Source organism: Radiomyces spectabilis (genome assembly GCF_025331425.1).
Source record: "Radiomyces spectabilis strain NRRL 2753 chromosome Unknown BYT42scaffold_13, whole genome shotgun sequence".
NCBI classification, from domain to species: Eukaryota; Fungi; Mucoromycota; class Mucoromycetes; order Mucorales; family Radiomycetaceae; genus Radiomyces; species Radiomyces spectabilis.
The window spans coordinates 433,849-456,123 of record NW_026251938.1 but is presented as its reverse complement, the minus strand read 5'-3'; the positions used below and the strand labels follow the sequence as shown (position 1 = coordinate 456,123).

The following is a 22,275-nucleotide window of genomic DNA, read 5'->3' as shown; positions in this document are numbered from 1 at the left end:
TCCAAGTGTGCTTTGGTCTTTGGTCAGATGAACGAACCCCCAGGAGCTCGTGCCCGTGTCGCTTTGACCGGTTTGACCATTGCCGAATACTTCCGTGATGAAGAAGGCCAGGATGTGTTGCTCTTCATTGATAACATTTTCAGATTCACCCAAGCCGGTTCTGAAGTGTCCGCCTTGTTGGGTCGTATTCCCTCCGCTGTCGGTTACCAGCCCACTTTGTCTACCGATATGGGTGGTATGCAAGAACGTATTACCACTACCAAGAACGGTTCCATTACCTCCGTCCAGGCTGTCTATGTCCCCGCTGACGATTTGACCGATCCTGCTCCCGCTACCACTTTCGCCCATTTGGACGCCACCACTGTGTTGTCGCGTTCCATTGCTGAATTGGGTATCTACCCCGCTGTCGATCCCTTGGATTCCAAGTCCCGTATCTTGGATCCCCGTATCGTCGGTCAAGAGCACTACAAGGTCGCCACCGATGTCCAACAGATCTTGCAGAACTACAAGTCGCTTCAGGATATCATTGCCATTTTGGGTATGGATGAATTGTCCGAAGAAGATAAGCTCGTTGTCGAACGTGCCCGTAAGATCCAGCGTTTCTTGTCCCAGCCTTTCGCTGTCGCCCAGGTCTTCACTGGTTACGAAGGTCGTCTCGTCAAGCTCCAGGATACCATCCGCTCCTTCAAGGAAATCTTGGACGGCAAGCACGATGCTCTTCCCGAATCCGCTTTCTACATGCAGGGTGATATCAGCGATGTCCAGAAGCGTGCCGAAGAGCTCGCCAAGGAAATGGGTGGCCAGTAAATGGATGCAGACGGAAATGTATAATCCTTTTTAGAAAAACTAAATGTTACAGCGATTCAAACAATAAAAATCATCACTGTTTACAAAACCGCATCGTCTTGATTCCTTTTATCAGTAGAGATTGAATAGCGATTCAGTGTAGGTCCAGAAGCAGAGGAGCAAGCCATTCGTAGGTAAGCAACATGCAGTCATTTCAGAAAATAGATAAGTCGCTGATGTTGAGTTTAATGTCGGTCGATTCGAAAAGAAATACGTAAGCGTTCTTTACCTGTGTAAAGTGGGCTTCCTAGTCCTGGCTTTTCACTGGATCTGTGGGAAATGTCCTACTTTTAGATGAAAATGGTATTGAGAATAAGGATGAGTAGACAAATATGATATAGGTAGTAATTTTTTTTTATTTGCTGGTTGATGTAGTGACTAGCGTGCTTTCATGCTTTTATGGTATTACGGCTACTGCAACGATTATCGCGACCGTTTCACGCACGCACTACGACACCGAAATTTTTCCAGAATCTTGGGGTTTTCAAGCAAGTCATGTCGGGAATAGACTTCCACCCTGTGACCAATATCCACGATCACTTCTCGGATGTGCTTATTCAATGAAATGAAGAGCTTGATATCATCCGGGTTGATTGACAAGCCGGCGTAGTCAATTATGACAAGGCGAATCTGTCGCGCGGATTTCGTGATCTTGGAGATTAGATCTTGGGTGTTGCCGGAGCAATCTTCGAAAGTATACCCCGGAGTTGTTGCATCCCGTTCGGCAATTGGGTCGTCGGCAGAGGTGTTGTAAGACACAAATACGTCTTCACACAAGAGCTTCGCCTTCATCTTGTATATTTGGAGATTGACCAACTTCTTTTTTGTTGAATCTGGTTCATTTGCCTTTAATATCCGTACATATCCAAGAGTACACTTGGTGGCCATTGATGATTTGATCAGAGATTGATATTCACCAATATTTAAAAGACGAATGATACATGGTCACAATATCCCGCTTCGTCGGGTCCGCACTGATGGGTTTGGTGATTTCATTGTCGGATACAGTAGTTGCAGCCTCGATCAGAGGCTGGAACTTGGGATTCTCGACAACTGAGAAGATCATCCCAAGTAAATTCTAAACAAAATAAGAGGAGTTAGTTTAATGGCAGTTTCCCGGTATTACCTCGGTATTTGACAACAATGAGCAATCGGCCACGCTTTCTTTGTTTGTTAGATTGTGTCCGAATTGCCGTACCCCATGAGCCATTTTTCGACATCCAGCTGGAGAGCTCATCTGACGTGACAGCTTCGTCTGGCAGATAAACAAAACGAGATCATGAACTTCGGTTTCCGAAAGAAAACATTCTTCAGTTACGTCTGGGATAGGAGCGGATGGCATGATTTTAGCCACACGATCAAGAACTGTTGATCGTGAGGGGGCTATTGAAGCCCGAAAGGGTTCATGTTGGGTATCTTGTGGGAGACGTTGGTATCTCCAAGGCTCCATGTTCGTGCTATGAGGATGGGCTCCTGACAAAGCAGTGTCTTGTACTTGTCAAAACACTGCTGTTCTGCCTCTTCCTTCTTCGTTGACACAGCGACTGCAATGGAGGGGATCGCCATCCACTAACGTGAGAGGTTTCCAAACCAGCATCTTTAGGGTGCTGTAAGGCTGACCGCGATTCTCCAAAGTGAATTCGAGTCCACGAATCGGACAGGCACCATTAGCTGCAGATAATATGCTGACAGCTGATTCTCCAAAGCGATTTCGGGTCCATAAATCGAAGAGGCACCATTAGCTGCGGATAATATGGTTGTCATAGTCGGAAAAGAAACAAAAAATGGCCAACTGATCATCTTTACGCTGGTTAAAAAAGACAGAAAGTGGCACCAAAAAAAAAAAAAAAAACCCCCCAAGAGTGGTCAGGTGATGACTTTATGCTGGATCAACCTTGTGACTTTTTCATATTGGGGTATTGCGCAATGAGTTACAAACCCTCTGAATCACTCGAATATGAGCTCACTTACCGTGGTCTTGAGGCGGTTCTTATTCCAAAAAACTTACTTTCGCTCAACTTTACTACTGGCCACTGACCAAAATTGCTCAATTGGGTTCAAATTTAGGAGGGTATGGAAAAAGATATTGTATCCTCGATAATTGACTGTCTGACCTATGTACCAGTTGAGGCGTGGATAGGAGCTTTATCCATGACAAGATAGTGCCGCTTCACTTCTTGATACTTGTCCATTTCATCAAGCGTCACCTTCAAAAAATTTGAAATAATGTCCTGTTTCTATTCGTGCTCTCTTTTGATACGCTCTAGAACTCTCTAACTAAAATTAATCAAGCCATTGGCAGATATGGACCCTCAAATTCCTGTTGCATTCGATTTCGTTGTACGTACATACAAGGTATTTGGCTTGAACCAATATTCCGATAGATCTGCACAAAGCGACGTTGCTCTTACTTTTTACAGCAACATAACGAACGGTTAGTGTCTTTGGCGCAGTACAACCTCTGAATGAATGTGCCTGAACATAACATTATGAAAAGGTCTTACATCTTGGGCACAGTATTTTACAGGACGCTTTTCAAATACTAGATCTGATTCATGTGCACAGCATCGCTGTTTCTTATTCAATCAGTCACTTACCTGCACCGAATCAATAACAGGAGAAAACGTCGCTTATATGAACAAAGCAAACATCATTTGACATAACTTACGCCAAGTTGCGCGTTTCGTCATCAGAAAGGGTAAGGAAAATAGTACGGACGAATCGATGCTTTTCATTTTTATCTATTTGCACATCTGGACGTCCTTTTCTATAAATACAACATCTAACTCCATCCTCCACCATCGAAACCAACGAATCCCTATCAGAAGGTTAGACTTCGGCGAAAAAAGGGCAACTGAATGAGGATGAGATGAACTTACGGTTAAAAGAAACACGGGGTAATAAGCCTTGCTTTCAATTTGTGAACACCAATTCCAAGCCGACGTTAATCGTCCATCAATACAACTGCCAGCGTCATAAAAGTTATCGGCTCCCGAACCATCGAACGCGCCACGGAAAAAGTCGGCTGTATGAAAAAATTGAATAAACCATTGTCAGTATCCTGGGGATCCAGCAAATTGCCCGTGAGTTGGGAATACTTGCCTAAAATTTCTTTCCGGCATCGATCGACACTGCCGAACTTCTTGTTGATGAATTTTTGTAAGCCCTCATTCCGCGATAATTCTTCTAATTTATCGAGTGTAATGCAGATCGGTCCCAATATCCGAGCCACTTGATTATACTGTTGAAAGAAAAAGTTAGCCTACATATTCCGTTGCTTTTGCATTGGAACACTTGCCTTGTCAATGAACATCAAGGCATTCGGGACGTTCTTGTCGCCCAAATGAATCACACTGCTGCCGATCCATGTGCCTGCCTTTTTCTGGGCTTTGAAAAGAGTTCGATGCATTTCTCGTGAAACGGCTGGACATGCCTGAACTCGATGAAGACCCTGGCCTGTCTGACATAGTCGATAAGGATTCGAGGTGCTCAGCATGTCTTGGTCCGCCAGCGTCCAGAGCATGAACATTTCATTTAGAATTTCCCGCCACAACTTGAGTGTCTGGTTCACGTAGATATACTGTGTTTCATGGTCATGGCTGAGACGATGACCTTCTGCACCTGCTGCAATGGATAACGAATAACCGGCCTCGGCTTCGGAAGGATGAAAGTACCGCTCCAGATACCGCAGCATTTTCTCGCATGGATCACTAGGTGAGATATGGATGAGCCATGATGCGATATCTAACAATGATAACAAAGACTAACCGATTGGCTCTCAAGTAGGCATTGTTATCGCCAATACTGTACAAGCAGTGACGAATTTCATCGGCAGATAAATGCTTCGATTGATATTTGCGACTTAGCTGTTCAATGGCTTTTTCTTTGCGTCGAATTTCCGTCTGAATTTGTGTTCTGCTCTTGCCCTCAGGTATAATTTCTCTCGTGGCGATCAAAATGATATCTTCGTGGAGAACCGCCAAGCCTCGGCGTTCTTTCAGAAAGCTGTGCACTGTCTTGATAGGAATAACACAGTTGAAACCAAGCATGTCTTGCACTTCCGGAATCATAGAGTCCTAAAACCCGCCCCTGTATTAGTCCTTTTTCTGCCTTGATTCCATTCCGTCCATACACCAGCCATTACCGATAAAAGATACATCAACTTTCCGTACGCTGTTCGCATTTTCTCGGGATTCATGATCTTATGTCGTCGACCGATTTCAAAGATGGTTTGAAAAAATTCATCGTTTTCATCATAGGTACGATCGGCGAACAACTCCTGACCACGTTTGTAATCACACGCAAGCACCAATCCCGTCAATACCGCACACAGTTCTTTGATTTGGCTCACGATTCTTTTGGCCTTGCTCGTATGGGAGGCAGCGTCGATTTTATCTATGATCAGATCTTAGGTTCCTGGGTCTCCCCGCTAGCTTTTGGAAAGAGAGTGCACTCTTACCAGTGTATTCCGTTACATTAAGAGCCGCTTCCAACCTGTCAATTTCTCGTAAGTCACTCTTGTTTACAAACCACAGATGGACCTTTTTCGACTTACAGTCGTAAGTACTTGCGCTCATTCATGTGCAATCGCAAAGGGATATATTTTGCTCTATCGTTATCCTCGTTAGTACGACAGTTTCAAACCATCACTTCCTTCACATCGCTTCTTACCTATTTTCCATCCAGGAGCCAATGTTGAAATCTGCATTTTTGCTGACAGGTGTATCTTGTAATTTCGATTTCTCGGCTTTGGGCTGCAATAAAAGAGTTTTAAAATGCTGAATTACGGGATTTTCGGGCCGACTCCACTCGGCCTTACCACTTCCTGCTCTACAAGCGTTTCGGCGTCTTCATCCATCTTTTCCGATTCCGGTTTGCCAATAGCTGAGGTGTACGGAACGAGCGTATGTTTGGCCCGTTTGCCGGTACGATGAATCATACCTGTTTCCCTCAAACCATGAATAAAAAAAGAATCCAACGGGTCCATGGCGCGTCCATCGTGCAAAAAAAGTCTCCAGTCTACTTACCAGAACACACTTCACAAAAAGGCTCGTTGCACTGTTCACAAAAAATATCGGCCTACAAAAACATAGCCGAGTTAAACATCCTGCATTGAACGGAAAAATAAAAAGAGAACCCAAGACTTGTATTTACCTCTTGATCTTTACATTCGACGCAAAAGCCGGATTGGGCTTCTAGTTCTTCCTCGGTCGCTTCCACCGCCGCATCGTCGGTTTCCATGATGGACACCTTGTCCGACAAGATGTCTTCTAGCTGATGGCGTTTATCGGCATCCGAAGGCATGGTGGCGTGAAAAAAGAAGGCAAGTTTAGATCTCCACAAAGCTCAAAGCCCAAGCACAAAAAGATTGCCCAAAAAAAGTTCGATCATCGGAGAATCAAAAACTGGCTGTAAAATGAGTTGGGTGAATTGACAGCTTGCCACACGGCGTCCCTTCGATGTCAATTACCTTGAATAATCAAAAAGGGCCCGTATTTCTTAATTGTACACATTGAATAGATACACAATTTCTCTCACATGCAATCGACTGCTAATAAGAACCAAACCGTATAGCACTCTTTTTACTTTTCTTGTTCATTGAAGGGTGCTGTACCGGTATCATCTGTGAGTGGCGGAAAAAAAATAAAAAAGTAGTCACAGTCACTGCATTTTCCTTTTTCTTTTTTTTTTTCTGCTAACGGAAACCTCCATTTTGTGATCCAGAACATGTCACTGACAAAGATCGAAAAGGTAAATGGCCCAGAAGACTTACCATTGAGTAAATCAGAAGCTGACAGTGGTTGATTTCAGGCTGAAAAGAGAAAGCGTCAAGACGACGACGTCTCACAAAAGGTGAAGAAGGATAAGAAGAGCAAGAAGGACAAGAAGGAAAAGAAAGATAGAAAGGAAAAGAAGCATAAGAAGGAAAAGGAAGAGTCCAAGGACGAAGCATCTGTTGTCAAGGATGCCAGTGATACTTCCGTCTCCGAGAACACTTGGGATACACTTTCTGCCTACTTGTACAAGCAACATCCCGCTTTATCCGCTCTGCCCGAAAGTACCATTACCGACTATTATAAGGAGCATACCATCGATGTGCAGGGTGATTTGAAATTACGTCCTATTCTCAAATTCGATTATGCTGGATTGCCCGCAAGTATCATGGATGTGTTCAAGAATTTCGAGAAACCTACACCGATTCAAGCAACCACTTGGCCCATCACCCTCTCTGGTCGTGATATTGTGGGTATCGCCGAAACCGGCTCTGGTAAGACCTATGCATTCACCATTCCTGGTCTGGTCCACATTGCCGAGAAGCTCCGCGATCGAGGTGCCGGTAAGATGAAGCAAAAGAACCCAACCATGTTGGTCGTCTCTCCCACTCGTGAATTGGCGGTCCAGAGTCAAGAACAAGCCGAACTGGCGGGCAAGGCAGCTGGTGTGCGCACCATCTGTTTGTACGGTGGTGTTTCCAAATATCCTCAAAAGGAAGCATTGAAAGCTGGTGTTGATATTATTGTCGCTACTCCCGGTCGATTGATGGATCTTATTGGTGAAGGAGCGTGCGATTTATCCGAAGTGTCCTTTTTGGTTCTCGACGAAGCCGATCGTATGTTGGATGACGGTTTTGAGGTGGCAATTCGTGAAATCATTGGCCACACCCCTGCCACACGACAAACACTCATGTTCTCGGCGACATGGCCTGAAAGCGTTCGTAAACTGGCCAACGACTTTTTGAGAAACCCTATGCGAGTAACGATCGGTTCGCCCGAATTGTCCGCATCGCACAGTGTGAAGCAAGTGGTGCAGGTGGTGGAAAATCCTCGCGACAAGCAAGACAAGTTATTACATCTTCTTCGCGACATTCATCGATCCAAGACGAACCGTATTTTGGTGTTCGCATTGTACAAGAAGGAAGCCACCCGCATTGAAGAGTTTTTGCAACGCAATGGATTCAAGGTGGTCGGGATTCACGGCGACAAGAACCAGGCTCAGCGTACCCAAGCACTGAGTCAGTTCAAGGACGGCAGCTTCCCTCTCATGGTGGCGACCGATGTTGCCGCTCGTGGTTTGGACATTCCCGATGTCGAGTATGTGGTGAACCTTACTTTCCCTCTGACCATTGAAGCGTATATTCATCGTATCGGACGTACGGGACGTGGTGGCAAAAAGGGAACGGCTTACACCTTCTTCACCCCTGAAGATAAAGCCCACTCGGGTGAATTGATCAACGTGTTGAAGCAAGCCAACATGCCTGTGCCCAAGGAATTATTGAAGTTTGGCACCACCATCAAGAAGAAAACCCACGGTGCTTATGGTGCCTTTTACAAGGATACCGCGGATGCCCCCAAGGCAACCAAGATTGTTTTCGGCGACGATTAGAAACCTTGTCATTTATTTTTTCATCACTTTCCTGTTTATTCAACATTGAAATCTTTTTTTTCTCCATTCTTTATCATGATATAGACTATCCTCTTTTTTGTTTTTTTGTTTTATTGTATCTCATCCCATTTTCATGGTGCTTATCGCATGCAATCAGTAAAATATACGTCACTCTGCGCTTCTGCGCTTCTGCACTTCTGATCGCATTTATTTGGTAGACAAATGAATGACTTGGGATAGGTCGACCAATGGAGCATAAAATAGAATATAATCCACTAGGATATTGTCTCATTTCATAGTATATGGTTGGTTTTCTGTTTGCAGTGGCAATTACAGTATGGCAAACCGGTAATGGGCCATTCACCGTTTTTCTTTTTTCAAAATAACGACTTTTATTTTCGTCTCTGTGCGCCAATGAAAGTTGAAAAAGCTGCATAAATAAAGATTATGGTGGCAATGTCACAAAAAAGCGTGAAGGGATCCAAGCCAAGCAAAACTGACGTGGCAAGCCGTGGTTGTAATTTTTTTTGTTGGTTTTATTTTCCTTTTTTTTTTTCCTTCTAGCCTTTTGACTCTTATCGTTGCAAGAGTTATCCTCCACTTGGCGCTTTCACAGATAACGTTCGCCCTCAAGTTATTCGCTCATGCAACCACAACGACCGCCACATGCCACTGGTCCGACTCCACAACAGAGACCGCCCTCAGCGGCTACAGCTAGACCCAACGCGATGCAACAACCACCTCCGTTCCGACCCATGCCGCGTCCTCCGCCAGGTCAGCAGCCTCACGGTATGCCTGTCCGACCAAGACCGCCATTCAACGGTCCTGCAGCAGCAAGACCACCTAATCAGCCTCTTCTTGCTCAACCCATGTCAGTAAATCGTCCCCATCAACTGCCTAGACCTAATGTTCCTGCGTCTGTTCCACGACCGACGTTGCCTTCCCAACCGGTGCCTTCAGCCAATGACCGAATGACGCTTAATCAAGCCACGCCATCACCAGAGCCGACAAGTCCAATACAAGCGAATTCACCTGGTATCAATACACACGCGTCGGAACGTCACCGTCGTAAACGCATGTATCCGGAGCAAATCGCAAAAATGTACACAGAGCAAGCTTCGCCCCACGTGCCACCCGCCCCTTTGGCGGCACCGGGACCAGTACCGGCTCTTCAGTCCTACGGTTATCCGCAACCTTCTCCGCTTGCCCAACCTACCCAAGCGGCTCCCAGTGCCTACGGACAAAACCCCGTCGACGCTGTCAGTGCACAGCTAGGGAACATGAGATTGGGAAATGCTACTCCGGTGAGTGAAATAAAAACGAAAATCATGCAACACTGTCAAGCAAAAGACAAGAAAATCTCACGAAAAAAAAAAAATATCTAGAATACTCAAACCGTGCCACTGCAAGGAACACGTCCTGTGATTGGCGATCTCTACGGACCTCCACCACCTATCCGCTTACCACCTAATGTAAATATATATGGTTAACTCGATTAATCCTTACGCTTTTCTTCAACTCATCCACAATGGAATGACAGATCGCCATCACGGACTCCCCCTACGCGAATTGCGACTATTCGTATAAATGCTGTACTGTGAATGCGATCCCTGCTACCGATAGCTTGCTTCGAAAATCACGTATGCCATTGGCTCTAGTTCTGACTCCTTATCGAACCGTTAAAGATCTCGAGGTACACTCTGTCAAATCGAGCATTTGTCATCATTTGGACTATCACTCACGATGTTATTATTTGGGAAAAAAAAAAAAAAAGATGGCTGTACCGGTCGTCACGGATAGCGTAATTTCTCGATGTCGTATGTGTAGAACGTACATCAACCCTTTTGTGACTTTTGTTGAAGGTGGCCAACGATGGAAATGTAACATTTGTTTCCTGCTGAACGATGGTAAGTTTATTTGCGCAATCGTTGATTGAAAAAGGAGCCCAGCTGTTAAAGGATTGTTCCGTAAAAAAGTCCCGGCTGCATTTGATTATGATGCTGTGAGCCAACAACAAGTGGATCGATGGAGACGACCGGAACTCAATTACGGATGTGTGGAATTTGTGGCGCCTACGGAATATATGGTAAAAATCTTGGGCATCATCGTCAAGGGACTTGTTATTGTACTGAGATTTTAATGGTTGACGTCGGATTCGAAAGGTACGACCTCCTGAAGCGCCTGCCTATGTGTTTATCATTGATGTATCGCATGCGGCCATACAATCAGGAATGTTAACTATCGCGACACGCACTTTGCTGGAGACTTTGGATCGTATTCCAAATGCTGAATCACGAACACGGATCGCGATTATCACCGTCGACAGCGCTCTGCATTTCTATAATCTGGACTCCAAGCTCAGTGAACCACAAATGTTTGTTGTATCCGACATGGACGAGGTTTTTCTTCCACAACCGATAGACTTGCTTGTCAATCTCAGAGACAGCAAATCAATACTCGAAAATCTGTTGCAAAAATTGCCAGACATGTTCAAAGATACCGTGAATGTAAACAACGCCTTGGGACCGGCTTTGCAAGCAGCCTACGAGATGCTGGTAGGTGATGGAATGAACTGGATCACAGTACGCAGAAGATGATGATAATTTAATGATGATGGGTAATATGATGCTAGTCTGCAACAGGTGGAAAAATCATCTGCCTGCAAAATACGCTCCCGAATACAGGTGTAGGTGCTCTGAAACCTCGGGAAGAAGTGAAATTGCTTGGAACTGCCAAGGTAACGGTTCTTGATCAAGTGCTTTACAATGTGTGTCATTGCAGCTCATCGCTTGACAATAGGAATCGACCATGTTGAATGCCGCTTCTCCGTTTTACAAAACCATTGCCGTCGATTGTTCGCGGTCCCAAGTGGGCTGTGATATGTTGATCTTTGGCAGTCAATACTCTGATGTCGCGACCTTGAGTACGAAAAACCTGTGAAAGAGGATTTTGGAATGAATGATTCTCACCAAATGTAATCTGTAGGCTGCGTTCCTCATTACACTGGAGGCCAAACCTACTATTACCCTGGGTTCAATGCGAACCGATCCGAAGATGCCATGAAATTTGCTCACGAATTCTCGGAATTGATTGCTGAGCAGATTGGTTTAGAGGCGGTGATTCGTATCCGTGCATCTCGTAATTTGCGCATGAGCGCGTTTCACGGCAACTTTTTCATTCGATCCAGCGATTTGCTGGCGCTGCCCAACGTTCCTCGAGATCAACAGTATTGCGTGGAAGTGGCGATCGAAGATGATCTCAAAGGTCCAACTGTTTGCTTCCAAACCGCTTTGCTTCACACTACTTGCTTTGGTGAACGACGGATTCGAGTCATTACCATGTGTTTGCCCGTCACCCATTCTATAAGTGAATTGTATGCAAGTGCCAATCAGCAAGCCATCGCTGCTTACCTCGGTGCAAAAGGTAAGAAGACATTGACTTTTTTTTTACGTTGGATAAAATGGACAACTGAGACACAACGATTTCAATAAGCGGTCGAGCGCGCTCTCAGCTCGAAACTGGATGATGCTCGGGATGCCATTGTCAACAAGACGGTGGATCTCTTGGGAGTCTACAAGACACATGTTCTGGGTTCGGCACCTGGATCGATTCCTCAACTGGCAGCTCCCGACAATCTAAAATTACTGCCGCTACTTGCTTTAGCTTTGATTAAGCATGTAAGTTGGATCTCTTTTAATTGGCATGAATTCTGGGGAATCGACATGACGCTAACTCTTGCCTTAGGATGCGCTGCGGCAAAGTTCTCAAATACCAACGGACATGCGAGCCAATGCTATGAATCTGCTGCGTACCATGCCACTGCAGTTGCTGATTCCTTACCTTTGCGGAAATCTGTACTCGCTGCATAATATGCCACCTGAGGCAAGTCAATACTTTGCTTTCGGGGAAGCAACGACTGAGAAACTCATCTTTTTTTTTTCGTTTCGTTAGGCGGGTGAAGTATCTGATCACGGCGTGATTCTACCACCAATTTGTAATTTGACAGCGGAGATGCTGGAGCCGCATGGCTGCTATTTGCTGGAAAATGGACAGAACATGTTCATCTTTGTTGCACGCGGGGTTGTACCGCAACTTTGCCTTGATTTATTCGACGTTCGATCTTACGAAGGCCTTCGTGGCGGCAAGGTAATGAGACAATAATCATTTCAAATCGTACCACGCATCACCTGACGCAATATCTTCACAGTTCACGATGCCGGCGCTTGACAACAAGCCTTTGAATCGAAAGGTGAACATGATTATTGGAAAATTGCGGGAGATGCGTCGAGGAAACTATTACCCTACGCTGTATCTTGTGAAAGAAGACGGTGATCCTTATTTGCGTCTGTGGTTTATGTCACTGCTCATTGAGGATCGCAGCGATAACATCATGAGTTATCAGCAATTTGTTCAGCATGTGAAAGACCGAGTAAGTGATTTCAAAGGGGAGAATCAACACAAGGACTCACGAATTTAATGACTTTAAACAGATCAGCGCTGCCTCATTTTAATAAGAAAGAGGGGACTTTTTCTTTTGACCCAAGTTCTACTAAATCACAAACTATTCTCCAACCAGTTTTGAGCATGTCAATACATAATCGATTTTCTGATCGGTAGTTTCCGTTGGAATTTCACCAATCTTGGTTATTTGAGCTTCCAATGCCAAGGCAACTACAGTATCCAATAGGTTAGGCACACAATGACAAATCAAAATCATTCGTCATACATACTTGTTTTTGGGGGTTCTTTCATATGCTCTGCATTCCATTTTCGGCATTTCTGCAGATAACGGTCATAATAACTAGGCAGAATATGTGTGAGCCCCACATTTTTGCCGATCAATGTCTTGAAGTATTGCCGATCTTTTTACCCTTTTCCATGTCCGATTCTGTTTCTTTCGTCATCAAATGCAATGCCTAGAATAGCCAAGTTGAAGCATAGCAAGACATTTTAACATTGGTCATTTTGCCATTGTGGAATATTACTTACCTGGTACAAGAATGAGATCAAGTCCGTCTTTCTCTAGGGCTAGTGACAGAAACGTGAGCACGATATGGTCGAGATTCTCAAGCGAAATGCTGTACCATTTTCGCGTTCCTCGCTCATAGGCGGTTCGGGAATGTCCCATTTGTTTCTAGGCAAGGAAGTGTAATCTTCCCAAGAGGAAATTTTAACCATATCCATGGTCGTTTTCGTACAGCGCGGGATGTAACATGTCTTGCCTACCGGGTATGTGATAAATACCTAGAGCCGGTAGTAGTGCTGGCGAGCCACGCGTGACAGTTTTACCTTCCGAGGCTAGGATGTCACGGATGATAGCTGAGGTATCCACTTCGCCTTTGGGCATGCTTATATAGACGCTGATATTTTTACTTTTCTTGTAAATTTCCAGTTGGGACAATCTTTGGAATATCCGTTCAGCTAAACAAGTTGGCATAAGTAGGCTAGAATACAATGCAGACCAATGACAGGTGGTTTTTTACATTCATGTTTTATTGTTGTTTCAGGCAAAGCCAGAAGTTTGGCATTCATGGCCTTGCGGAACGTCCGCTTCAACGACAAAGTGGAAGACATGGATGTGGTCATTCCTTTGTGACCGGAAGAGCCCCGTATTTGACTCTTTTTTTCTGGCTGGATCAGGCACCTCATTTAAACTCCGTTCCTACTTTTTACCTTTTCGAGACGGATGTTCGCTTCAAAAAATGGACGCACATACAGATTTATCAGCCAAGATGTTCTCTGTAAAGTACCATATCCTTCAATATATTTCAAAAACTGATAGCAAAGGTACTACCATACTCAATTGCTTTCTGTCGAGCTTCGGTGAGAGCGTGCGCCGAATCGCAATTGATGGGCAAGCTTCTGATTCTGCGTCAGACGTATGGAGGATCTTTCGATAGCTTGTAGTTGAATTAAAGAACTCAATGGGGTAAACAAAAAATACGTGCATTTGCAGCTTTAATTGTTGCTAACGCGATAGATTTGTTTACAGGCCAAAAATTTACTCTGGTAGTCTTGATCTCATCCAATATATCTATGCAACATTATGTTACCCTCTTTTTTCCATTTTCACCTTTATCAACATTTTATTTGACTTGCGCGATCTTCCATTGGCATAGTTCAAACACAGTAACAACTGTATCGGAACTGAAATAGACTCCCGTAATTTATATTTATACAGTAACAGTAGAGCATGGAGATGACATGTTGATGCAGATTACGAAACAGTTTGTCAAAATAGATTGTCGACAGACGATGGATATTCCTTCTCCGTTCATTCTTGAAGCATCATGTTTGCGGTTATTCAATGTAGCGTCTATGGCTGCTTTCACGTTGATCATCATTACATTTTTACCATATCGAAGCCTCGAATTGGTCTGCTTACAGATGGAAAAGGTGTGATATTTTGACGGTATCTTTGCTGAGGCCATTCTCTTGTAATGATACATTTAGGATATACTAGGTTTACTGCTGGCTTCATTCATAGGATACGATTTGCGGGTTGATGATAGGTTGCTGTGATCAAGTCCAAGGTCAATTTTTGTACTTTCCTCCTTTATATTGTCATTATTACGAATCATCAATTCCATTGAATAACCGCCACTGTATGATTTACTGAGCAAAATTGTTGCGGTATTGCCGTCTGTGCGCTATTCTCACGAACCATTATGACTCATTTGTCGGGTTATTGACGGTTTTGTCTGACAGCAATAATATGAAAAGGAGACTTCGTGCAGCCGCTTTTTAATTTTGTGTCATTGGTTTGTTTTCTACGTCAGTAAATGTTGGTGTTTGAGGGTTTCATAGGGTGCTTTGGGAAATTTCATGGCTTCGTTTCATGGACAACACACGGCATACGATATGATTCGACGCAGTCACTTGATCCACGTTTTCGAGTAAAAAGGGAGGGAATAACCCCCCCCCGTTCTCCGCCACAAAAACGGTCAGCCACGATGAAAATCGGGATTTAGAAAGCACGGCGGGTTTTCAAATCCCAACGTCACGTCTTTGGATTTGCAACCTTTTTTTTTCTGGGTTTCTTCCGTTCTTGGAGAGCCATCTCAAACACATCACGCGAAAGATCCCATTTACAGTTTTCAGTTCTTCTTTTCTATTGGCTTGGCCTCTGGTTTCTTCTGTTTATATTTGTGTTATCGCTTCTTTCATCGTTTCTGTAAACTTCTATTGTCGAGCCCGTGAACGTAATCAGGAACAGCACGTAGGAACATTTTGAAGGTGAGGAAAGGAAAGAAAACCGAGTTATGCATGGGCCACTGGGACCGGTTTGTTGAAGAGACCGTGAAGCTTACGTGTATAATAGCTGCCATAATGTCTGTGTACAATCATCGCCCGATGGTTCCTGCGCCCATGAACCGCATTGCCGAGATTCTGGACAACATCCGAGCTGAATTTGATCAGCTTGCACAAGAAGCCTATGTATGCAAAACCCAGAGAGACGACTTTGAACTTAAAAGTAGGCATAAAAAAAGTGATACGATGTGAAATTTGAAATTTGGGGAAAACTAAAAACAAAGTGGAAATTCTGGTTTCTTTTGGCAGTGAACTCTCAAATCCAAGAGATGAACAATTTCCAACAAAGCCTGATGGAATTGGAACGATCTCAACAAACCCTTAAAAAACAGTAACGCATCCCCCACTTTTTGCTGTTTGGTGTTGTGATTTTGACCGAGATACTGATTTTTCTGTCTACACCCGCCTTTTTCTTTCTTTTTTTTGTGCTTTTGACTGTGTTACTTTTTGCATAATATTTGTTTCATAGATACGAAGATGAGATCGGCCGATTGCGTCAGCAACTGGATCAAGCACAAGCACGATCAGGTCATACTACCATCCCTACGAGCATGCCCATGTCAAGCGGTATGCACTCTTCACAACATTCTGCGCCGCCTCCACCGAATATCGGTCCGGCTTCCAATTATTTCGGTGGTATCATGAACGCTCATACAAATAGCCAAGCTCCGGGATTGGTGGCTCCTCCTCAGATGGGCGATCCCAATCAGCCTTCCTCCCAACCTCCGCACATCAGCTACCCAACCTCGCAACCGCCCTCTAGTGTGCCCGGTCCGTACATGAACGGTGCGCCTGCACCTGCACCTCCAATGGGCCATGGTAAGCTTAATAACCAGTCTCCACGTTGTCATCGACCTATCCGATTCTTTTGGTGCTCAACCTACTTCTTTTGATACAGGCTACGCATACCCCCCTCGCATGGTCACGCCGGGTACTCCCAAGTCCCAAGCGGCCGATCCCCAAGCCAACGCCAATAAACGCAAGTCCGGTCCACCTGCCGGCTATTCCCCGGGACCCATTATTGCCGGTCGTCCCACGCCTCCCCCTGCCAAGGGTCCTGCAAGTGCCATGACACCTGGTGGATTGGCCGATGTGGATCCGGAAACCGTTCCTGCCAATATGAAAATCGAAGGACAAGACTGGTTTGCACTGTAAGTCATGTAATTTGAGATGCAAAACCTACTGGGATAACTGAAATTCGAAAACGGTGGCATAGATTCAACCCCAAAGTTACGCGCTATTTGAAGGTCGATCTGGTTCACACATTGGAACATAACAGTGTTGTATGTTGTGTGAAATTTAGTCAGGATGGGCGTTATCTTGCTGCAGGATGCAATCGTTCCACCTTTATTTATGATGCGATGACTTCCCAGCGAATCTGGTACTGTATTCAATAGCCCGATATCTTGCAGTGAAGCAGCAACGTTAAGAGTGAAATTTTTGGATGTCTAGTGTGCTTCAAGACGATAGTGTACCCAAAGACGGCGATCTGTATATTCGATCTGTATGCTTCAGTCCCGATGGCCAATACTTGGCTACGGGAGCAGAAGATAAACAAATCAGAGTACGTGTCTTTTTACATGATGTGCCCATCCACCATTTTATATTCCCGGTATTGACGTTGGGTCACTGGCTTTTTTTTTTCAGATCTGGGATATCGCCAAGAAACGCATTCGCAATGTATTGTCTGGTCACGAGCAAGACATTTATTCGCTTGATTTCAGTCGAGATGGTCGTATCATTGTTTCCGGTTCCGGCGATCGAACAGCACGGATATGGAGTATGGTAGATGGACAATGTTTGCATGTGCTTCGTATCAAGGATCTGGATCAAAAGGATCCTGGTGTGACGAGTGTCGCTATTTCGCCGGATGGTCATTTGGTTGCTGCCGGTAGTCTGGATAAAATGGTGCGTGTATGGGATACGCGAACGGGCAACCTCCTTGAACGTCTGGAAGGACACAAGGACAGTGTTTACTCTGTGACTTTTATGCCTGACGGCAAGACATTGGTCAGTGGCAGCCTGGATAAGACGTTGAAATTATGGCAACTTGGCACCAACGAAGGACGCGGCTACGGTGCTGACAGAGACCGATCGAAAGGACCGTGCAAAATGACGTTTACTGGTCACAAGGTAATAGCGGAAAGATGAGCAAACCAAAAAACCAGAAAAGTTGACTTGACGAGATGCTGATGCGACTGCATATAGGACTTTGTGTTATCGGTAGCATGCACGCCGGACGGTAACTGGGTTGTATCTGGTTCTAAAGATCGAGGCGTTCAGTTCTGGGATCCGCGAACGGGCCAAACCCAATTCATCTTGCAGGGCCACAAGAATTCGGGTAAGCTTGAGCGTGTTGTCTCTCACCTGCGGTAAGGAATGCTCACTGACATGATTTTTTCTTCCCACTAGTCATCTCGGTTGCCATTAGTCCGAGCGGTCGACCGTTGTTTGCCACGGGATCAGGAGACAATCGAGCGCGTATCTGGAGCTATGAACCTCTCGTTTCCTAGTATGCATCGTTCATTTAACCTATGGTTTCTTTCTTATTGCCGCTGTTTATTTGAGATTTTCCTCTATTTCTATCCCTGTTTCTCTCTTTCTTTCTTCTTTTCTTTCTCTTTTTTTGTTTTTCACAACGCTTTTTTCTTTGCATAATGAACATCATCTTTAGGTCTTTTAGGGTCGCTTTTTCTTTTTCTGGTATTTTTAGCGAATATGACAAGAGGTTTTGACCACATATATTGTTTTGTTTCATTTCAAGAATATCTTATGATTAAATGACCGGGATGTTTCTCTGCATCAACGGAATTTTGTGAGCTCTGGGGAGAAAACCGAGAGAAATACTAACGAGTCCCAGCAGAGCGATTCAAAAAACTTGAACGTGATAAAGAAGAAAAATAGACTCTTTTATATTACAGTATACTGAAAGCTATGCAGATAAAATGACTTGTGGACTTATTCGGCCTTTTTCCAATTGGCCCATTCCTGCAACGTCGCATCATCGATGTAATCATATCGCCAGATAAACCCATCTTCACCTGCGCAGATGACTTGACTGTATAAATTCGGGTTATCTTACAGTGACCTTTTTAATATCATAAGCAAGGTTTACTTACCGGCAATCACGGGAAAATACGCAACAACGCACGGATTTAGTAGATCGACGATGAGCCAGCTCAGATACCATCTTTCCAGTAAACAAATTGTATATGTACACGCTGCCATTGCTTGTGCCAACGCAGAAGAAACCTTCATCCAAGCTCACATCAAAGCGAGAAAAATTTTCTCCTGTGCGTATCCGGAAAGATCGAATACTCTAACAACAATAAAAAATTATTGGCTTAAAGTAATGAAATAAAGCAAGTGACTGTGAGTAAGCTTTGAGTTACCTTTTCACTATCAACATCCCAATATTCCATGCGTCCATTGATTGATTTGGTCAGGACATTGCCGTTGGCATACCGTATACAATCTGCATGGTGAATCAGTACAGCTAGCATTCTTCTTCGTCCTGGGCTGCTCCTTCTTACCAATATAGCTATCGCCATGCATTTTCTTCAAGAGGCGTGAATGTCGTTTCTCAACCGTCAGTGGCTCTTCATCCATGTCCTGAGCGGCCATATGTGCTGGAATGGTCCATTCGCGAAGCTCACCACGGGCTCCACCTGAGATGAATTTGGTGCCAGAGGGATGGAAACACTGATATTGAACAAGGCATTGTTACAAAATTATATTTCACTCAATCCTGACGATCCTACTTACGGCCACGGTAGCATCGGCTTCGAAAATAACGAGACATCGCCGTGTGTTGACATCCCATAGTCGGATGGTACCGTCTTTGGATGTGGATAGAATATGATCATCATTTCGCGGGTTGGATTGTAAGTCGTGAATCATTTCTAAGATGACAGTTGATCAATACATGGCAGACAAAATAATCTCAGTGTCACATTTCCTTACTTGAATGACCATGTAATACATCAATTTCTTGGGAATTCGCTAGACTAATGATATGGATAGAAGCATCGGCGCCTGCTGCTGCTAACCAAGCATCTCCTTCTCGATACAACCAGCAAAAGGTATTCAAGTTCTACAACCATGCAAGTTTCAATCGATGTGGCTCAATAGAAATTCTTCTCTTGTTACTCACTCGTTTCGGCAGTTGCTCATCTTCCTGTGGTACGGCGGCAAGATCAAAGTTGGACATGATATCCAAATGGTCGCCACAGTGTTCGTTATCATACACATTTAACTGAGGAGAGAAGAGTATGATTGAGTGACATGCTGGGTAATGTAACTAGTGCAGCTTACCTGGCATCCGCCCACAGTGGCTAGAATGTTACTGGTATCGGTCTGGTCACGCTGAACGGCACCACGTTTGTCAAAGGTTTTATTGTGATCAATGCCGACGGGTGCAGAAAAGTTTTTGCTGTTGAAAAAGAAGGAGAGCTGACGAATATCGCTGCCGTGATTTTCTTTGACAATTCGCCTTAAGCGCATATTCGCAAAGACGCGTTCCTGACGTTGATCGCGAGGAAGATCGGCGTCCATGGCATCGTTTGGTTTTTCGGTCATGGACTTTTTGGATTCTTTATCGACGGTGTCGTCAGAAAGGGGTCTTTTTAAAGTAGAAGCCACCATTTTCTGTTTAAGCAGCAAGACGAATTAGAAAGTGGGACAAAACAAGAGAAACTACAATCCCAGCTGGACAAAGAATCAAGTAAAAAAAAAAAAGGGAAAATTGGAATCGCGTCCAACCAGACGCGTCTCGGAATGAGAGGATGGCTCCGGACTGTGACGACACTAAAAATTGCTGCGATTTGATTTGAACTATGCAATTCACTGCAACCGGCAGTTCTCTTTACCCTATTCTTCACCATCTTAAACGCATGCCTGAAGCCGTATTGTAAGCACTCAGTTCATCCTATAATACTTGTACGTTTCTCTTGAATTAATCCTTTGAAAATACGAATAAAAAAGATATCCATTAGGTAAATTGCTTTTTTCTCATCTTACTTTCTATTTCACCACAAAACCAACCTATCCCCATCGCAGAGAACTACACGTTCGGTACAAAAGATGCCCAACCTGAAGAGGATCCCTCCGTGGCTGCGCGCTTAAAACGACTAGAAAACGATTATGAACAACACGGCATGCGACGCAGTGTCGAGGCCGTACTTGTAGTTCATCAACATAATCATCCTCACGTCCTCATGTTGCAAATCGCAAACGCATTCTTTAAATTGTAAGCCGAGACAGTAGAAACAACAATGTAGATACGATCTTGCTCATGGTATAACCCGCGTATCTCAATCTCCTGTAGACCGGGACACTATCTGCAGCCGGGAGTGGATGAGAAGGAGGGTTTGAAGGCTATCCTCAATGAACGCTTAGGTCCTGGCGATCCTAACGAGTGGTCGAAGGAACCGGACTGGGAGATTGGCGAGTGTTTGAGTACTTGGTGGCGACCGAATTTTGAATCTTACATGGTAAGTGAACCCGTCGTTTTTATCGCTTCAATCTGCCGCTGAATGTAATCTTAACGATTCATTATCTATAGTATCCATATATTCCTGCTCACGTTACAAAACCGAAAGAAAAGAAAGTGCTATACTTTGTACATTTGCCGCCACACAGTAAGTCAAAAGAGAAAAGAAGCATTAAAGGACAAAACGGACTCACTGGGATGAACAAAAATAAAGAGGTATTATGTGTGCCGAAAAATATGAAACTGCTGGCTGTTCCGTTGTTCGAACTGTACGATAACTCGGCACGTTATGGCGCTCAACTTTCCACCATCTCCCATTTATTAAGTCGTTACGACTTTAAATACGCCAAATAAATCCTGACATGTCATTCACATTTCATTGTATCCCGATAACAAGCACCAACTTCGTTATGTTAGGACTCGAACATGACAAAAAGGCAAAATCGAAAAAAAAAGCTGCAACCACCGAGAATTGCATACGAGATTGCAACTTTTTCTTTTCTATTACCCATTTATTGATAAGTTATTTTACAACGGCTGTAAATTTATTCCTCGGAGGCGGAAAGGTTCACAGCGGGGTTGAAGAAAAGAGCTTCCTTGCCCCAGAAGAAATCCTAGAATAGACGGGTTAGTCAGTTTCAACGTCATGCCATTCGAGATTATGAAAAAACGTACTCTTGCGCGCCAGTTAATGTACTCGTACTTGACCCATTCCTTGGGATGGTGCGCGAGATGTTCGTGGTGCTTTTCGTAGAGGTTGTAAGCGTTGACACCAGCAGCGACGAGACTAAAAAGAATGACGTATGAATGAATACCCGGCAAGAAATAAGAAGAAAAGGAAATTCAGTGAGCTTACGCAGGAATGCAGACGAAGATGGAGATCTTCTTCCAGGTGGCAGCGGCATCTGCAAGTGAGAGAAGTTGGATGAGTGGGTTATTGTTGTATGATGGTTTGTGCGATGTTTTCCGTTACTCACCAGCAGCGTGGTGCTTGACAGCTTCGCGTTCAGCAACGAAGCCAGAGTTGGCGACGGAGGACTGGTGACGGACAGCAGCACGCTTGACCGAGTTGATCACGGAAGAGTTGAAGAGAGCACGGGATGCCATTATTGTACAGAAAGGATAAATAAAAACACAAAAAGTAAAGAGGAAGAAAAATTTCAAAACAGGGGGGGGTCGCCCCCAAATTTCGTGACACTAGAAAAATCAAGGAACAATTCTCTGCAGAATCACTTGATTCAATT

At 44.4% G+C, this 22,275-nt stretch overlaps 9 protein-coding genes across 9 annotated transcripts; 4 read left to right on the top strand and 5 right to left on the bottom strand.

Annotated features, from left to right (window-relative positions):
• Positions 1-1,010: 1,010 nt before the first annotated feature.
• BYT42DRAFT_107918 (uncharacterized protein) lies at positions 1,011-1,841 on the bottom strand. Its single transcript, XM_051562082.1, has 2 exons — positions 1,076-1,841; positions 1,011-1,019 (listed from the first exon to the last, which is right to left on the bottom strand). Exon 1 carries the CDS (start codon positions 1,732-1,734, stop codon positions 1,270-1,272), a length of 465 nt encoding a protein of 154 aa, XP_051419630.1. The 5' UTR covers positions 1,735-1,841; the 3' UTR covers positions 1,011-1,019; positions 1,076-1,269.
• A 1,680-nt stretch (positions 1,842-3,521) lies between these two features.
• Positions 3,522-6,202, bottom strand: BYT42DRAFT_584225 (uncharacterized protein). The gene is made up of 11 exons (XM_051569864.1): positions 6,001-6,202; positions 5,666-5,925; positions 5,518-5,600; positions 5,402-5,455; positions 5,306-5,340; positions 4,991-5,241; positions 4,615-4,922; positions 4,145-4,556; positions 3,949-4,087; positions 3,726-3,871; positions 3,522-3,664 (listed from the first exon to the last, which is right to left on the bottom strand). Exons 2-11 carry the CDS (start codon positions 5,831-5,833, stop codon positions 3,629-3,631), a joined length of 1,632 nt encoding a protein of 543 aa, XP_051419629.1. The 5' UTR covers positions 5,834-5,925; positions 6,001-6,202; the 3' UTR covers positions 3,522-3,628.
• A 343-nt stretch (positions 6,203-6,545) lies between these two features.
• On the top strand, positions 6,546-8,484 carry BYT42DRAFT_607813 (P-loop containing nucleoside triphosphate hydrolase protein). Its single transcript, XM_051571183.1, has 2 exons — positions 6,546-6,597; positions 6,658-8,484. Exons 1-2 carry the CDS (start codon positions 6,574-6,576, stop codon positions 8,227-8,229), a joined length of 1,596 nt encoding a protein of 531 aa, XP_051419628.1. The 5' UTR covers positions 6,546-6,573; the 3' UTR covers positions 8,230-8,484.
• Positions 8,485-8,957: 473 nt separating this feature from the next.
• BYT42DRAFT_503088 (Sec23/Sec24 trunk domain-containing protein) lies at positions 8,958-12,706 on the top strand (the record flags this gene model as incomplete). Its single annotated transcript, XM_051564876.1, has 13 exons — positions 8,958-9,533; positions 9,615-9,701; positions 9,770-9,922; positions 10,004-10,136; positions 10,206-10,315; positions 10,392-10,784; positions 10,862-10,966; positions 11,029-11,152; positions 11,215-11,652; positions 11,722-11,906; positions 11,974-12,115; positions 12,191-12,375; positions 12,437-12,706. The coding sequence occupies 13 exons, from the start codon at positions 8,958-8,960 to the stop codon at positions 12,704-12,706; spliced, it is 2,901 nt and encodes a 966-aa protein (XP_051419627.1).
• On the bottom strand, positions 12,636-13,833 carry BYT42DRAFT_584220 (5-formyltetrahydrofolate cyclo-ligase). The gene is made up of 7 exons (XM_051569863.1): positions 13,713-13,833; positions 13,519-13,650; positions 13,314-13,451; positions 13,219-13,257; positions 13,100-13,145; positions 12,960-13,030; positions 12,636-12,900 (listed from the first exon to the last, which is right to left on the bottom strand). Exons 1-7 carry the CDS (start codon positions 13,813-13,815, stop codon positions 12,791-12,793), a joined length of 639 nt encoding a protein of 212 aa, XP_051419626.1. The 5' UTR covers positions 13,816-13,833; the 3' UTR covers positions 12,636-12,790.
• Positions 13,834-15,266: 1,433 nt separating this feature from the next.
• On the top strand, positions 15,267-18,465 carry BYT42DRAFT_584214 (WD40-repeat-containing domain protein). Its single transcript, XM_051569862.1, has 10 exons — positions 15,267-15,465; positions 15,551-15,703; positions 15,790-15,871; positions 16,010-16,359; positions 16,439-16,691; positions 16,757-16,921; positions 16,993-17,104; positions 17,188-17,673; positions 17,749-17,881; positions 17,953-18,465. The coding sequence occupies exons 2-10, from the start codon at positions 15,559-15,561 to the stop codon at positions 18,051-18,053; spliced, it is 1,827 nt and encodes a 608-aa protein (XP_051419625.1). The 5' UTR covers positions 15,267-15,465; positions 15,551-15,558; the 3' UTR covers positions 18,054-18,465.
• BYT42DRAFT_584212 (WD40-repeat-containing domain protein) lies at positions 18,443-20,257 on the bottom strand. The gene is made up of 7 exons (XM_051569861.1): positions 19,855-20,257; positions 19,694-19,795; positions 19,504-19,633; positions 19,306-19,442; positions 19,074-19,242; positions 18,660-19,015; positions 18,443-18,598 (listed from the first exon to the last, which is right to left on the bottom strand). Exons 1-6 carry the CDS (start codon positions 20,182-20,184, stop codon positions 18,885-18,887), a joined length of 999 nt encoding a protein of 332 aa, XP_051419624.1. The 5' UTR covers positions 20,185-20,257; the 3' UTR covers positions 18,443-18,598; positions 18,660-18,884.
• Positions 20,258-20,375: 118 nt separating this feature from the next.
• On the top strand, positions 20,376-21,385 carry BYT42DRAFT_617414 (Cleavage/polyadenylation specificity factor subunit 5; the record flags this gene model as incomplete). The annotated part of the gene is made up of 6 exons (XM_051572182.1): positions 20,376-20,449; positions 20,524-20,534; positions 20,599-20,788; positions 20,867-21,032; positions 21,104-21,179; positions 21,246-21,385. The coding sequence occupies 6 exons, from the start codon at positions 20,376-20,378 to the stop codon at positions 21,383-21,385; spliced, it is 657 nt and encodes a 218-aa protein (XP_051419623.1).
• Positions 21,386-21,576: 191 nt separating this feature from the next.
• Positions 21,577-22,200, bottom strand: BYT42DRAFT_538670 (cytochrome c oxidase, subunit VIa; the record flags this gene model as incomplete). The annotated part of the gene is made up of 4 exons (XM_051565517.1): positions 22,009-22,200; positions 21,888-21,936; positions 21,707-21,818; positions 21,577-21,645 (listed from the first exon to the last, which is right to left on the bottom strand). Exons 1-4 carry the CDS (start codon positions 22,136-22,138, stop codon positions 21,577-21,579), a joined length of 360 nt encoding a protein of 119 aa, XP_051419622.1. The 5' UTR covers positions 22,139-22,200.
• Positions 22,201-22,275: the final 75 nt, after the last annotated feature.